Here is a 17,720-nt window from a genome sequence, read left to right as displayed (position 1 = left end):
GACGGTTTGCGAAGAGACTGACGCATGGTCTGATGTGTGTTACCTGCTACGGAGCTGGACGCCGGTCGGGCGTGCAGGGCCACATCGGGCTGTGTCGGGCTATGAGGAGGAAGGCCGGGCATCTGCTGTAGCTTGGATACGGCCATGCTGTGAGTCCCGCCTTCTACAGGCGTCGGAGGAACCAGCAAGGGCTGCTGGGATTGGACTGAAGTAGGGGGCAGGTGTGGAGGTCTGATTTTCTCAGCCATCAGCTGCTCTTTGATCTTGTTAATTAGGACGAGGTTGTCCAGCTGAAAACAGTGAGTGTGGAGGACATATGAAAGTTCAAGTAGCCCTCTAAGGGTTAATGCCAGCTAATCAGATACGCTATGAATGCCTGCTAGCTAAGCTGTTACAACAAGATGCCTTAGTATTAAATGAATATTTACACAATTCATTCATCTTCTACCGCTTATCTGAACTTCTCGGGTCACGGGGAGCCTGTGCCTATCTCAGGCGTCATCGGGCATCGAGGCAGGATACACCCTGGACGGAGTGCCAACCCATCACAGGGCACACACACACTCTCATTCACTCACACACACACACACACTACGGACAATTTTCCAGAGATGCCAATCAACCTACCATGCATGTCTTTGGACCGGGGGAGGAAACCGGAGTACCCGGAGGAAACCCCCGAGGCACGGGGAGAACATGCAAACTCCACACACACGAGGCGGAGGCAGTAATCGAACCCCCACCCTGGAGGTGTGAGGCGAACGTGCTAACCACTAAGCCACTGTGCCCCGCCTAATATTTACACAATGTTCTACTTAAACAGAACGTACTGGATCAGCAAAGACGTTACCGATGTTCACGCTTTGGTTTTGTACTGAAGCTCTGATGCTAATATAGCTCTGATGCTAATATAGCTCTGATGCTAATATAGCTCTGATGCTAATATAGCTCTGATGCTAATATAGCTCTGATGCTAATATAACTAACAAGTACTGGAAGTGTTGCATTTCATCCAGAATGTTCTCTGTAAATGTGTCTCAAAATGTGTCTCACAGTCGGGTTCCAACGTACACACAGAATTGCTGAGGAGGTTTTTCCAACATCTCAGAACTTACAATAAGAGACAGAATAGACGGCGAAACCATAAGCGATAGCAGCCATCTTGATTTTTATTTCTTTTAGCTTGAACTTAAATAGTTACGTTAGAAAACAGAAAGTTCTCCAAGTCCTTTATCGTAAATAATATTAACGATGATAACGATACGCTTCGGCTTCTTTATCATTTAATACAGACATTATGGACTTTCTGGCAATTACGTAGTTATGAAAAAGGTTGTGGATGAGATACTTTAGACTTCTAGTCATTTATGTCATGTAAAATTCAGAAATGAAAGATCCTTACCTGGCTAGGCATCGCAGGAGGCGGAGGCCAGAAGTACGGGTTATTAAACCGTGGCTCGGCCATGCTGAGGAAAATAAAATAACACACAAACACTCGGTTTCATTCGGTTCAACATACACAAACTACGGCTCTTCACTATTACCGAGGAATTAAAGTAATACGACAAGCAGAAAGATGACTACACGTGTGTCAGGATGTTAAATCTGTGTGATGTACAGTACGGATACGAGGAGAGTTACTTCACCGCACAAGTTATAGCAGCTATAAACAGTCGTTCTCTAAACAGCCTTTTTAATAAGCCAGAAAAACACGGCTCGTCTCGAACGTCACGCAGGTCCTATCGTACGAAGCACACGGTTTTAAAATAAATCATTTTAACAAGCAGTCGTAGGTTCTGTATGCAGAATTTGCTGATGCATCAAGAAACACAAGTGATACTAAGATGGAAGTGACGTGGTGACCACAAAGAAAAAGGAACCGGTGTAACCAGTGCAGAAGAACTCAAATGCCAGTGATACCCTGATACACTTACTGTATGTTTCAGTGGCATTTTAGAAGGAAAAATAACTTCTTTATCACACAATGCAGCTCGGTAAAGTGAAGCAATACTAAAGCTACTAATACTTTGCAAACAGAGTCCCACATAGTCCTCCACAACCACTCCCCAACTCATGACCCTACAAACAAGACCGGCAGCACACACACTTCATCAGTCATGAGCACCAACCTGCTGGTGTAAAAGCTCCTGAAAGAAACATGTATGTGCATTTACACAAAGTCGTTGCATAACGCAGGCTAAAGAAGGGGTAAATAAATAAATAAATAAATAAATCTTCCCTTCGAGTTCCAACAGGAAGTGAAACAGACACCCATAACCACCATTAAGAAAACATTCTGCAAAAGTCTGGAGTTCATACGCCTGGACATATCATCTTTATTATTTTTGGCTTGTGCAAACCAACTCCTCTGTGCAGACCCCTAGTCAAACAGCCTTCCACCCGGCGCACGCTGCCAAAACATGCACGGCCGAGCGAAAAGAAAAAAAAAAGAATCCATAATGCATGAAAGCAATATTCCTCAAATAATCCCAGCGTGTGGAAAGATTTCTAGAAGGCCAAGGTATTTCTTAGAGAAAAGTGAACGGAGGTACGATTGCGGGCGAAGACCACAAAGAGAGCTGAAATAATGGGTTTATGTGCACATTACTACAGTACACATTAAACTAATTTACACACTTGGGCTGCATAATACAGACCAAAATAGCTTAATGAGGAGGCTGCGATTGTGCTACACACTGAAGTTTATTTAAGATCTGAAACTTGGGATGTCACATTTGCTCTCAGGTTCACACTTTGGCACATGACGGTTCGTTTTTTACTGTCTGTACTGACACCGAGACATGATTTCAGCGACATGGCATAGCGACAGTTCCAAAGAATCACCCACTGTGGTGAACGTTGGCCGACGTTTGGTCAGTTGCCAGACTCCAATTGGTAGGGACTTTAGGTCAGGTCCTACCTGCAATTAGTTCACAGTTACTGTGTTTCAGCTTATCCTGTCATATACGATGTCGTATATATATATATATATATATATATATGCTGGACAGGCCACACCCACAAACCCCAGACTTGTGGCAAAAGTGACAAGTGAATTTTCACGTTTATTGTTATGACAGAAAACAATAATTGAATTCATAATTGAGATCATAAAGACTGCATATAGGCAGAATCCTATTTACACTATTGACTATTTCTAACAGTGTGATAAGGATCAACAAACTATATATATATATATTGTAAAGCCCTAACTGATAAACAATAAATTATTAAGTGTAAGGAAAAGCAATGTATAAAGTCTTTAAAACCCGTTTAAGGAACAAACGTTTGAAATAAAACATTAATCTGCATATAAAAGACATTTCTATTGGGAGATGAATGTATAGGCAGGAATACTGGGTTGGGGTAAAGATTTTAGGATCATATAAAAAAAAATCTATCTATCTGTAATACAGCCTGTATAAAAGTGTGTGAGAGAGAGAGAGAGTGAGAGAGAGAGAGGAGGTGCAGGGCTCCAGCATTGCAACACACCACCACTGAAACCAGAAATCCGTGTAAAAAAATGTAAAAACGCTCCAAAATGTTTGTATGATGGAGACAATAAGCAGCGACGTCTCCGACTGTCACTACTGGCTTCTTAAAATCCATGATGAAAACCGAGATCACAACTTGAGCTACTTAACTTTTCTCCTTTTAATCCATCGGCATCTTGGAAGTTTTATTGTCATCTTTTTTTACATACACTATTAAAACGCAAAGTCAAACATCGGGATTAAACCCAAGCCCTGGTTTGGAGACCGGTGGTAAAGCGCGTTGCGCGCCGTGCCTGGGCCTCTCCCACATACTCAGACAGTTTTATTAAAAAATTCAGACAAAAGGAAAACAAAAATGGCAGCCTGTCTTTATTTTTATAAAGGAACCAGACGCCATATTCTGCAGATCCCCCAAATTTGCACGCAGAAATGAATCCTAAGCACTAAAGGCGTCGCGCGGCACCTTAAAGTAGCCCTCCGTTTATTTGCATTAAGAGCTCGAATGATTGTTTACTTAGATCTGCAGGTTTGAATAGCCCGGCTCAAAGAGGGGAAAAAAAGAGAGCAAAAAAAAAAAAAAAAAAAAACAAGAGACTTCCTACAACAATCATGCCGCACAGAATCTCCATGAACAGCACACAAGGTCTGGTCTGGATTTTTATTTCTTTTAAATCAGTCCAATATAATAAAAAGCATCCGGTATTTTTTTTCGCAAAACACTATTTTAATGCACTGCAAAAAAAATCCACATGTAAGAGGCTTGTCTTCAGCCATTCCCCTGCTTTAGATTTTTTTTTTTATGTGAACTTTTCCGAGCTCCGCGACAACTCCGGACAAATCACACAACATAATGCGTAAAATGCGCAAAAACAACAAATGCGCCTCTAAACAAAGACGCGCACAAACTCACCCCACTGGCTCAATCCTGCTTCAGTGTAGTTTTATTATATATATATAAAAAAAAAAAGGTAAAGATCTTCTTTCAGCTCGCGTTCAGTCGGAGTTCAGACCTTCCGGGTCGCCTACTGTTCACTTCTGGGTGCTGCAGGCAGAGAGCTCAAACACTCATCATCATCATCATCATCATCATCATCATCATCATCATCATTTCTGCACAGCTCCAAAAATATTCTGCAAAAAATATATACATATATATTCTGCAAATAATAACACGATGCCAAAAAAAAGGACGTGTGTATTTTATTATGATTATGTATTTCATGAATATTCATTATTTTTGCATTAATGGAGGATTTGCACTGGACCCTTTTGGATCAGCAGTAATAACAATAATAATAATAATAATAATAATAATAATAATAATAATAATAATCATGAAAATAATGATAATAACGATAATAATAATGATAATAATAATGATGATGATGATCATTATTATCATTATTATCATTATCATTATTATAATGATAATAATGATAATAATAATAATGATGAAAATATTACTGATAATAATAATAATAATAATAATAATAATAATGATGATGATGATAAGATCCCAATAAGTTATTAAACCAAAACAATCCTATTGCGCAGCTTGAACTCGTACCTGTTGACAGAAGCTACACCGATCTCCCCATGTGAAAGACAGTTTGCATGCACTTTGTAATTTGTGTGAAGATGCAAATTTAATTCATAGCAGCTAAACACTTGTGTCATTTTTTAGACACAAAACTGTGACTACATTTCTGTATTTTATTTTTAAATTATATGTAATTTCTGAATGTGAGTGATACCCTTAAAATTATTATTATTATTATTAATAACAACAACAACAACAATAATAATAATAATAATAATTTTGCTCAAATTTAAAATAAATAAATAAAAACATTAAAAACTATATGTCCTTATTTAAATGACTTCTTATTGTTGGGTTAATTTAAGATTTGTTGTTATTTTTAACATCCTGGAGTTATTTCTATGATATAATACAAGTATATTTCTATTTTTATATTTTTGTGGAATGTAAACATTTCTACTGGATTGTTCTACATGTCCACACAGCGCCCCCTTGTGAACACCCCCTTCAGGTATGGATTATTAGTTTCCTGGTCTGTGTAGAGTTTGATTTATAGTTTCCTTAATGTTCATCCTAAGCAAGTTCATGTAGAGAACTGAACTGATCCAATCCTTGTTTTGTGGGTTTGTGCAGTCGAGCGTGTCACGTTTATTCCTGGAGCTAGAAAGCTGTATAGTGTAAAGATCTTCACTCTAAAAGGTAAAATAATGTTATATCCTTTAAACACAGAAGGTACAGTTTAATACCCAGTGTAGAGGACGTAAATATGTTTAAAGGCTACAGAAGCATTTGTTTGTCACATCTACATTACAGCACAATGAAATCTTTTCTTCACATATCTCAACTTTGGAGGTTGGGGTCAGAGCACAGAGTCGGCTATGATACAGCACCACTGGAGCAGAAAGGATTCAGGGTCTTGCTCGGGGGAACAACAGTGGTTGAACCCCGATCCAAACCCTAATCCACCTGAGCCTACATTTAGGTAAAGATTCCCAACAAGCCTTTTCTTAGGCTTACTTCACTTACAGTCATTAGTGATAGTCATCTAGGTTCTAGGGTGTATATTATATGGACTTTGTGTATCATTAGTTACCTTTAATTGAATTAATGCTCCATTAATTCAATGGATGTGGTAGCCTAATGTTTAAGGCTACCAATCAGAAGGTTGTGAGTTCGATTCCTACATCCACTAAGCTGCTACTGCCGGGCCCCTGAGCAAGGCTCATTTTAAAATGTAAGTCGCTCTGGATAAGGGCGTCTGCTAAATGATGTAAACATTGAAGGCACCACATTGGTATTTATTCATTCATGTTCTACCGCTTATTCAAACTACCTCGGGTCACGGGGAGCCTGTGCCTATCTCAGGTGTCATTGGGCATCGAGGCAGGATACACCCTGGATGGAGTGCCAACCCATCACAGGGCACACACACTCTCACACACTACGGACAATTTTCCAGAGATGCCAATCAACCTACCATGCATGTCTTTGGACCGGGGGAGGAAACCGGAGTACCCGGAGGAAACCCCCGAGGCACGGGGCGAACATGCAAACTCCACACACACGAGGCGGAGGTGGGAATCGAACCCCCGACCCTGGAGGTGTGAGGCGAACGTGCTAACCACTAAGCCACCGTGCCCCCTATTTGTATTTAAACTCCATATAATTGAGTTAATGTTGAAAAATTCAGTAACAAGTGAAAAAAAAGTCAAACCCATGATGCAGTTTTTACTCTTTACTCTCAGTACAAACGCAAACAATAAAACTTTTAAAGTTTTTTTTAACGATGAAGGTTTAAGGTGAAGTTTTTTCTGTAGTACATTTCATAAATAAGGCCTTGTGTTCTTGATCAATCTGATAGTGTTTTATAGACACTTAATAATGCTTTCAAATGAATTCTGGATGAATTTTAAGATGCTCAGGTACAGAACACATCCACACCGTCACCACTCCGGCAGTGTTGTGCCTTTACTTCTACATGTTTCTAACTCTTTAAAATCTCCTGTTCTTTCTTTCTTTTCTTTTAATCATTTTTCAGCAGAAGGTGGCAGCATTCCCAAATTCTTCCGAACTTCTGCATTCTTTTCACATCAGACAACCCCAGTGCTCACTCGGGGTATTTCCTAAGGCCCAGTAACAGCCCTAATCCAGCACACCTGCCCCATATAATCAGGTCTGATTAACCGGATTAGTGTGTGGTGCAGCAGAAATATGTCTGTGTGTCGACCTCAGCAACGTCCACACGACTAAATCAAGTGACAACTGACCTACAAGCCTAAAAAAAAATTACAAATGAAACCTCACAGTCAGAGAAGACATTCAAATTATTTGCACCCCTCACATATTGACTGGGGGAGTTTTTTGAAATCTACAGACACACTCTTGTTTATACTAATAAAACACACACACACACACACACAGACCACAAACAGGTGAGGCAAAGGGAGGGTTTGCCTGTTTAGACACGTCCCACAGGGGGCGGTTACGAGACAACACACACACACACACACACACACACACACACACACACACACACACACACACACACTTGGACACAGAAGGATGCGTTGCTGTGTACTCACGTTCTCCAAAGGTCACTGTGGATCTCTCAGGTAAAGATGATTTCCTATAAACCTTTAGTGCACTAATGGGAGTCACCTCTCTCTCTCTCTCTCTCTCTCTCTCTCTCTCTCTCTCTCTCTCTGTGACACTCTTTCTCCCTGTCTTTCTCTTGCTACCTGAGCTGTTGGTCAGAAACTGCAAACAAACAATCTTAACAGCTTCAGCTATTCATTACTGCAGGCAAAGTAACACGGCTGGGATTTGAGTGTGAATCAGTCAGACTCGATCATTATCTACATCAAAACGATCAGGCTTCTGTTGCACATATAGACCTTAAACTCAGCTCAGGTATAAGAGATCCTCTTTATACTTCTTAAAGCTATTTCCATTGAATACGTCTTTGTGCTAAATGTTTGCCTTCAGGACCTTCGCAGTGATCCAGTGTGTGTGTGTGTGTGTGTGTGTGTGTGTGTCCAAGATCTCATGTGAGCGTTAGTTTGTTTTGCTTTTCTTCTAAACCTTTTATAAAATTCACTTCAGGTCCATATTTAGACCGTAATAACGGACCGAAGCTCCACCTGGTGCACTTTCACGGGTTAAAGGTACAACCACACCACAGCCACGAGGAGAAGTGCCTTTAATTTGGTACCAGTCTTTTCTCAACCACTGTTCTAGTTTTGCGTTGACATTTAACCTTTGTTTTCTGTCACACTCCGAATACACAGTGTCTTAAAGCCTCGATGCTTTTGTTGTGCTGCGAAGGTGAAGTTAGATTCCAGGTCAGTTATCGTTTCCCTTTTATGCCTAGTGTAGATGTTCAGGTCAGAGAATTCAGTAAAGTCTCAGTAAGGTCTCTTTAAGAAGATTAAAGACTACGTTTGTAATCGGTATTTTGAAAAAAAAATTGCACATAGCCTTGAAGTTCCTAATCTCTCTCTCTCTCTCTCTCTCTCTCTCTCTCTCTCTCATTCTCTTTAGTCTTAGTCACTTTAACCAACCAATTAACAATCACTTAGAAAGAATCAGTCTTGGCAGCTGCTCATGTTGACAAAAGCAACAAAATGTTAAGAGTTCATGGTTGGGACAATGTGGCTGATATCGTATCGCAATTCTCGACGATAGTTCTACAACAGAGCATGTAGCACTGTGTGTAAGGTTTGCTGACGATTTCCCAGTTTTTTCAAGTGTTGTATTTACTATACATTTTAATTTATGAACAAACATCAAAAATAAGCATTAAAAGAAAATACCCATGTTTTAAATAGCTACTCTAATTTGATGGCTTCTTTTCAGTTTGTAATTATTTTTGATGAATCCGTGACGTCGACGTGCTCCGGGATGAGTTTTACCGTATATCTGAACGTCGCCCGGCACGTCTGATTGGCAACGGATAGAAATAAAATGATATATTCGCAGCCCCGAGACTCAGGATTACAGGAGTGTATCTTTGGAACTTTAATAAAATGACAATGAATTTCATTCAAATTTTTTTTAAAAATTAAATAAATAAATAAAAAATCATGTTCTATTGCACAAGGTGCTTCTCCAAATCAGGGCAGTGCAGTTTGCGCAATCTCACACACACACACACACACACACACACACACACAGCATGCTGTAGTAAAGGGAACTGTTATTAAAGCAGGCTCTATAAGATTATGGCTGTGCGTATAATCTGTGTATTGAGACTTAAAGGCATTATATTCAATTAGAACTCAACACTTGGTCTGCAGAGAGTTTCGGTTTACTTTGAGTCTTTGTTTAAACTCTGATTATATGACCAGACCGTGTGCGATAAACATTAAAATCACACACGAAGCTTTTTATGACTGTGACAATATTCTCAAAATACACATCATATCATAAAAGGGTGTTATGACGGAGATTTCCCTCCGAGCCGCCTGTCTAAAGCGTGTCGGTGAAAGTGGTTTAGGCCGTAAAACTGTCGAACGCTTCGAGAAGCTCAAGGCCAAAAATTCAGAAAAAGCAAACAGTGGGTCAATAAACACCACGTGGTGAGATTATCAGATGGGGCGAATGACCAGAGAGAAATGTTGTCGTGTCAGTTTAGGTCTAGAAAACACCAGAAAAAGGAATTTTTTTTAAAGACGCTTGTGTTTTGGTATCAGGCCCGGCTCCAGATATGAGAAAAGGTGGGCCAAGTGATATTCCAGGTGGGCCGGTCGGATGGGGGCCGGGGTGGTTGGGTGGGGTTATGGTGGTGGGTTAAGGATTCACCCTGTTTAAATAATTTTTGAGTGGGTGTATTTGTGCTTTTGACACCATCGGAAGCTGCAGATGAACTCGACTCGTCCATTTCTCCGACCTCAAAAAAATTCTGTACATGTTGTATTTTATTAGGCTGTATATAGTGTATTAATCAAGTTCACTAACAGTTCTAATAAAGTTACTGTGACTGTCGTTTATTGCTTTATAAGCACGTCCGTGTCCGAATGAATGAGCTAAGTCTGTCCGTCTAGGAGGGGGGCTAAAGGGGGTTGGGCAGAAATTAGAAAAATAATGTATCTCGAGCTGAATTGAATATCACACCAATTTTGTGATTGGCTGTTATGTGGTGTGGGGCCAGGGTGGGCCAAGCCTCTGAAATTTCTGTGTTACGGCAGCAAAGAAAAAGAAATGCAAATATACCCACAGAAGAAAAGAGACCACGAGTATGTAGTTGAACTAACAGACATCTTGCACACAGGTAATATGTCTTAGTTTAACTATGTACTCATCACACAATACACTGGTATTACTGGTAAACAGTTATATCAGTGTGTATTATGGTGATTATCATAATCTCAGCATCTAAACAGAAAAGGAAGTATTTTTTCCACATGGATAAATCCTGTAGTTTTCCCAGAAAGGGGGTGGATGGATGGAGATATATGGAGAGAGAGAGAGAGAGATACACAGATGGAGGAAAGTGGTTTTTCAATATCATGGAAATATTCAGGACAATTTCTTGTGTGAATTCGCGGAATTCGAGCATGTGCGGGAAAAAAACCTCCCACGTCCGAGTATTAATGCAAAACGCACCTCATTTGCATGAAAACGCATTTGCATATTATTATAATATGTAAATCTGAGCATTTAAATTTGACATCACGGCGTACTGTTTCACCTCACCTCTCTTTACCTTAATCTGTCCTGTGAATCTGTAAAGTGTTTTCAGATGAAAATCCTCCGCTCCCTTCGAACTCGACACCGGCTCCTGTCTGAACACACGATGTTTACAGCGCCGTAAAACATGCTTCATCAAGCTTCCGCTTACTAACGATCTCATGTGGAATAAAACAAAGCATCGCTGAAATCATCTTTCAGACTCGTTCTACAACACTACAACATTGTTATCGTTGTATCCTAGTGATTAAGGTGTTGGGCTACCGATCGGAAGGTTGTGAGTTCGATTCCTACGTCCACCAAGCTGCTACTGCTGGGCCCCTGGGGGAGGCCCTTAATCCTAAATTGCTCAGTTGTATAAAATGAGATAAAAATGTAAGTCGCTCTGAATAACGGCATCTGCTAAATGCTGTAAATGTAAATTTTTCATTCAGGTTCCTTCAACTTGCATCAATTAATTAACGCATCGGACCGAAATAACGAACCATAAAACTAAACGTCAGTAAAAAAAAAAAAAAAAGATCAGTATTATTAAACCAAATGAAGGCAATAAGTCACTGATGCGTGTGATTTATAGATTGTTCGATAAAGGATTCGGTCCACGGTTAATAATTTGCCGTGAATGATTCTGACGATGAGAATTTGTTGCTAGGCGACGTAGCAGACAAATATTTCGTGTGCTACGGACAGAACAATGACTTGATTATAATTGTTTGTTAAATAAATAAAAAAATGCAGCAGGTGTCTCCAGGATTTGTGTTCGTCCCTGAGCTCAGGTTTCGTCCCGTGTGAAGACGGGAAGCTTTTGCATGTCTGTGTACTCTTCCGACAATCTCTGGTTTCCTCCCAGAACAAACTGGTAGCTCGGTGGACTGGTGAGTCTAGAGTGTGTGTGTGTGTGTGTGTGTGAGAGAGAGATGGATTTCAGCATGTTTCAACAAGCCAAATATTTTGTTTTAAAACTTAAAAAAAAAAAAGTCATACTTTTAATTTGAAATGTGTTTCGCATTAAAAAAAGATTCATAACGGAGTCGTAATGTTTTATAATGTTTTATAAAGGCCAAATCATCACCTGCTTTTTCCAGCGTTCACACACCTGCAACCACCAACATACATATTTTTTTATTAATGAGCGTGTTTACCGACGGAGACCATCAGCGTTCGTATCGGAGAATACATCAACATTTAGGAACCTGCGGTCATTTAATCAGTGCTAATTTACGTTAATTTACTTTGTCGTACACCGAATAAACAGTCGAGGTTTGTGGTGTTAACATTCAAACAAACGGCATGGATGTTGTTCGACGTACTGATTTATTAATGCTGTACATAATGTTAATAAACGAGGGCCTCGTATTAATAGCAATTAAAATGATTAACTTTATCTCTGCTGTAAATATAGATGTAATTAACAGTTAAGGCGTTAGTGTTAAGGTACGTTCGCTCGAGTCTCCAGACGCCGTACTGTCGTTCCTTCTTCTGGTTGCCATGGTAATAATGTTCATGAAGCGAACGAAAGGGTTTTGGAGGGAGATTCGGTGTTTCTGTGGTCCGTCTCATACGCGATGAAGGAGAAGCGGTGTGTCTTCTGCCATCATCACACCCCATGCACCGACTCGCTGTGTTTGCATAAAGTTAAACTTTTCTCCACTTTGTCACATCGCTGATGAAGACACACCCGTGTCGAAGTCCACAGCTCTCGCCGACGACAAACGTCTCCGGTTACTGTGTCTCTGTGAGCATCACGGTGCTGTTGCTCCCGAGAACCCGTAACGGTTGACATGGTGATGTAACACACCGTTCGAGCGCGATTGGGATGTCGGGGTGTTTCAGTTGAATGAGCAGGTCAGGAGCGCTGCGTTATGATGACGACTTGGCAGGAACGTTCGGCGTTATCCGAAAACCTCGTCCGTGGCTGTGAAGCAGGCTGTGATTCAGCAGCTGGAATGAAAACCTACAGCCACACTGGAGCTGGTGGTGGATGTGTGTGGATCCCAGACTCAGCAGGGGAGATGTTCATGTGGAAGTTAGAGATCTGGGCGAACGAGCTAAGGCGAGCGTTAGAGATTAGATGTGGGCGTGTCCACAGCAGCTACACGACAATATTTTGGAAAAAGTTGAACTTTATGCAAATTCAGAGTGACTCAGAAGACAAGATGTTGTGTTATCCGTGACGGGGTGCACACCGCTTCTCCTTCATCTCGTACGATGATGCACACAAACGCAGAATTGCCCTCAAGAACATTCCAAGAAAAACGATCGGTTGTCAAATGTGCAAAGTTAGCTGGGACTCCCACGTTACTGTGGCAACAGGGGGTAGGAACGCAGAATGACAACTTAGAGAATAAAATCTTGCATACTTACCTGACGAGAATCTCTGGGGTGTAAAAAAAACACCATCACCTCATTTCCAACTAACTACATTAAACGTTTTAAGTAATTTGTTATAAAATAAAATAAAAAAACTACCCCCCTGGTGGTCGTTCGAGCTCTGCGTACACAAACGTTTGAAATAATGCTGCATGTGTAAGAGACCGTGTAGCGATCGTTATAAGGCTGATTCTGCCTCCATAATAATAAACATGTGCCCATAAACCGTGGTGCAAGCTTCAGTGGCTGAGAAAACAAACAAGTAATACCAGAAAATCTTCTTCAAAAATGACAATCGTTCGTGTAACAAAAGGAAGGGAAAAAAAAAAGTTTAAAGAAAGAAGAAAAATAAATTTGCCTCGTGTTAAGGAGGATATTAAAGTGGCACCTCCAGGAGGAACGATGACTCTGGTTTAGTCAGAACCTGATAGTCCTGATTTTATTACCCAGGCGTTTAGTGGAATATTAGCACCAGCAGCACCAGCAGCACTTTTCTGCACATTCATGGATTCTTTTGTTGGTAAACACTTAAACTTGCTTAGAGTTAATCTACAGAACTTTTTGAAGCACTCTGACATCCAATCTGACCTGATTCGACAGACCAGGCTACATTCCTTCAATTGCTGGTTGTGTGTTTACTTCCGACTAGGAGCTTTTTTTTCTGTATTGTAGAAACAAGAAGTATCGGTTAAAGTTTAATGTTCGCGATGGACGATAAATTCCAATATATACCTAAAACTCGACACCTGAAACCCACCCACGTATTCGCCTGTTAAAAATCTCACTCCAGATCCAGTTCATCCCAAAGTTTCCCACAGTTTCTCTGTGCAGGACCACTAGAGTTCTTTCACTCCAACCTCATCCTACACACCGTGTCTTCATGGAGCTGCTTTGTCGTGATGGAACGGGATTTGAGCCTCATGGTTCAAATGAAGAAACTAAATTACAGAGACTTTCTACACAATCGTGTGCTTCAGACTCAGAAATAGTTTAGGGAAGAACCACATATGGGTGCAATCTTCAGGGGTGCACATACTTTTGATCTTGTTGAGAGATGAATCTCTTTGCCAAGCCCTGACTAAACATTGCTAGGGAGTTGACTGTAATCATTTATTCCTGAAATGCTGATACTTTTTTTCTTCCTCAAAACCTCAGTGAACTTGTAGCCCATGATGTCTCGCCCTATTAACCAACCTCGGTACATTGTTTAGTTGGAAACAGAAAACCGAAGACGACTCTGGAAGAACGTTTAAATGCAAGATGACCTGAACGTTTTTTTTTCCCAGTCCGTGACGTAGCTTTTGTTATGAAATGAGCAACAGGTTTTCAGGGCATAGAAACTCCATGGACTGGGAAAATCAATCAGACCGCAGTGTTCGAGTCTGAAGCTTTTACAAGTGTATTAGTCTACTAAAGGCATTAAGGGGTCAGTGGGCGAAGCCTCTCGTGTTGAAATGACTCTCTAGGGCCACGTTCACACTGCAGGTAAAAGTGGCCCAAATCTGATTTTTTTGGGGGGTCAAGTGACCAGGTCAGACTTCTTCAGGAGTAGAGTGAACACAAATCTGGCCCAGATCTGATTTTATTTTCAAATCAGATTTAGACCCATTCCAAATCTGATTTTTTCCAATGTGGCCGCAGTGTGAACACCCGAGGTGGATTTGCTGCGAATTTTACGTCGATCTACATCGACATTTGTCACAATTATGCGGCGGCGAGTAACAAACGTGACTACGCCTACAAAATGGAGAACTGTGATGGAGCAAGTCAGTGGAGGGAGAGTGAGGTGTTAGACCTAATCAGTATATGGGGAGATACTTCAATTCAGGCAAAACCATTCATGTTACAGCTGCCATTACACAAACATTTAGAAAGAAAAGCAAAAATGCTTACTTCCTCCATAACCTCTCTAACTTTTTAGCGCGACGGCGTGCTGCGTGTGACGTCATCGTTGTTGTTCGTTTGCGCATGCGGGTCAGTTCGAAACAGCAAACCGTTCACACTGGTATCTGATATAGGCCACATTTTAAAAGGTAATGTGAACAGCCAAACAAAAAAAAAAATCAGATCTGAGCAAAATATCCGAATTGAGCATCAAGACTTGCGGTGTAAACGTGGCCTTAGATGTTTTTATTGTTAACCAATCAAAGAACACTTGAGTGAATTTTGTTGTGCCCTGGAATGCTGATGCCTTTGAATTTCGTTCTTCAGGTGTAAGAATGGACGGCGTCCTGGAGTCGACGATCGCTCTGTGTGGATGCAAGTTGCTGTGCAGCTTTCTGTGTCTTCCTGCTTTTAAAGACTCCATCTCCTCAGTCAGCATGTGCTGCGTTAGCCTCTTACTCTTCACCGATCTGTCCATCACCAGTAAGGATACGTTTCTCAAGAACCTCATCACATTACTCCCGTGTTCCTTCTCATCTCGCTCACGTTCTTTTCTGTTTTTCCAGTGTTCCTGGTGTACCTCTGGTCCGCCGCGCCCCGGCCGATGTCTTTTCACCTGTCTTCCGACGTCATCGCTCTGCGCTTCATGCTGTTCCTTAGCGACACTTACGAGGCCGTGTTGATGCTGACGCCGCTGCTGGTGGCTGTAGAACTGCTGGCGCGTCTCTTATGGGGCGGAGAGACTGCGACGTCGACCGTGGACCAGAAGGAATCTAAAGCGGACGTGTTTTTAAAGGATGTCGATGGAGATTCCTGGGAAACTGGACGACGACAGAAAGAAGAGGCTCAGGAGAACAACACGGTGATGTTAAGAGCTTTAGGTTTCCTTGGTTGCCTCATGCTGTGGTTCGTATGTGGGACATATGCCGGATTTAGCTGGAGGCAAGAGCGGGTGATGGTGAGATCCTGTCTGGAAGGTGGCAGCTTGCTCTCGACGTGCCTCCCCTGCCTTCTCTCTGCTTCTTCGCCAGTTAGCGGACATTTATTTTGGGCTCTACCTGCCGCTGTTCTCTTGCTAGCATTCACCGCAGTTGTGAGCTTAATCGTAGCAAAGCTGACCCCTAGAATTGTTCATCCAGAGCTGCTCGGATGTGTAGAGAAACGAACGCAAACACGTGCACCCACGCCCGAATGGACCTCAACTGCTGCTGCGTGCAACTCAAACAATTACAATGTTGACTCAGAAAAGACATCGAACAGCTGCACCATTCACAGCTCGCATAATAAGAGGCTGCAGGCTAGCGGAAAGCCGGAGCCATTATCTTGGAGAATAGAGCTGGCTGATGGCTGTAAATTAAACAGCGAAAGCGTCACACTCGTCTTGCCAGCCCACGGCACGGCCCCACACCCTCACAAGAGCCGGATTTGGCAGACCGTACGGGAAAGTCCTTGCTGGAGGGGAGAGCTGATGACGGGGCTGCTGTGTGGGCTGCTGGTGTGCGTCTTTCCTACAGTTCTCAGCACCAACATACTGCTAGTCAGCAACCTGGACACACTGGCTGTGTACGTTGTGAAACATCTGCTCACTCCGCTGCGAGCTAAATGACAGGTTAAGACAGATGCCACAGCTCACCTCATACCGAACATTACTAACATTCCAAGGTTACAAAACCTTGGCTTATAGAATTGGAAATTCTGGATGTGTTGGTTTTTTTTTATTGTTTTTTGTTTTTTTTCTGAAAAATCTTCAGGTTTTTGGTTTATCCTGGTCAGAGTCGGTGTAGAAATCCTGCACACACTCACCAGATATACAGACGTGAACGTGAAGGGAACCGGAAACTTACTTGGAGAACTGTTACTTCTTGCGGTGGTCCTATCAGACAGCTGGTCCAACACACACACACACACACACACACACACACACTTACAGCTAGAGGAAATTCAGAAGCTTAATTCACTTACCAGCATGTTTTTGAAAGGAAACTCCTGGAGGAAACCCGTAAGGACAGGAAGAAGAACATGCACAAAACCTCCTCACAGAAATGGACACTATGTGCACACGGGCTTTTGTCATTGTATCTGGTGATGGTTAAGACATTGTCTCGTGAATGATGAATAAACGATGATAGCAATTCTGCTTAGTTCTCTTCGTGCTCTCATTTATTAAACATTACGTATTAAGTCTTGATTAAATGAATAACTGCACGAGCACTAGAACGTAATAACGCTTTGTGGCCGGCTGTTCATCTGCTTTTGCAGTCGTTCCAACGGAGAACGAAATCGAGGATTCGATACGTCGTAGAACCGACACATTTTAGACAGCAGGTTTGATGCGTTTGTGATTTACCAGCGTTGAAAGCAGACCGACGGCTAATTAACTGGGATGCAGTTATTGTGCTGAACACAGCTGCCTGTTTATAAAAGCATGCATACACACACACACACACACACACGATGCCTGAACCTTTTAGAGCTCTTACTGGAAAAACAAAATAAGGACGTTCAATTTTTTCTTGGAAATCTGTACTTGCTTTTAATCACCTCTCGCTTTATAACCCGAAGACGACATACTTTAGTAAGGCGTGGACATTTCTGAGGAAATTACTGAGAATCAGACATGTATAAATTAATAAATAAATGCTCTAAACACTAATAACGTGCATACAAACAGACGAAGTAAAACCTGTCAGACTGTGTGCTGTGACTACAACAATATTTGAACACTTACAGTCTGACAACAGAAC

General features: G+C 41.5%; 2 protein-coding genes across 5 annotated transcripts in view; one reads left to right on the top strand and one right to left on the bottom strand.

Annotated features, from left to right (window-relative positions):
- The window catches only part of znf362a (zinc finger protein 362a), a 29,865-nt gene that overhangs the window by 10,367 nt on the left and 1,778 nt on the right, over positions 1 to 17,720 (bottom strand). For 2 of the 4 annotated variants that reach the window (XM_027168921.2, XM_027168920.2), the window contains exons 2-3: positions 1,403 to 1,466; positions 44 to 290 (exon numbers count right to left, since the gene is read on the bottom strand). In XM_027168921.2, coding sequence (XP_027024722.1) covers positions 44 to 290; positions 1,403 to 1,466 — 311 coding nt within the window. Of the gene's footprint in view, positions 1 to 43; positions 291 to 428; positions 465 to 1,402; positions 1,467 to 4,404; positions 4,562 to 17,720 lie in introns of those variants that run through there. The other 2 variants (XM_027168922.2, XM_027168923.2) reach the window with 2 other exon arrangements.
- On the top strand, positions 7,235 to 17,117 carry si:ch211-193i15.1. The gene is made up of 4 exons (XM_047808810.1): positions 7,235 to 7,526; positions 7,559 to 7,646; positions 15,304 to 15,459; positions 15,543 to 17,117. Exons 3-4 carry the CDS (start codon positions 15,312 to 15,314, stop codon positions 16,580 to 16,582), a joined length of 1,188 nt encoding a protein of 395 aa, XP_047664766.1. The 5' UTR covers positions 7,235 to 7,526; positions 7,559 to 7,646; positions 15,304 to 15,311; the 3' UTR covers positions 16,583 to 17,117.

Source organism: Tachysurus fulvidraco, chromosome 2 (genome assembly GCF_022655615.1).
Source record: "Tachysurus fulvidraco isolate hzauxx_2018 chromosome 2, HZAU_PFXX_2.0, whole genome shotgun sequence".
Classification (NCBI taxonomy): domain Eukaryota; kingdom Metazoa; phylum Chordata; class Actinopteri; order Siluriformes; family Bagridae; genus Tachysurus; species Tachysurus fulvidraco.
The sequence above is the reverse complement of the archived record's forward strand: the minus strand, read 5'-3'. Positions and strand labels throughout refer to the sequence as shown.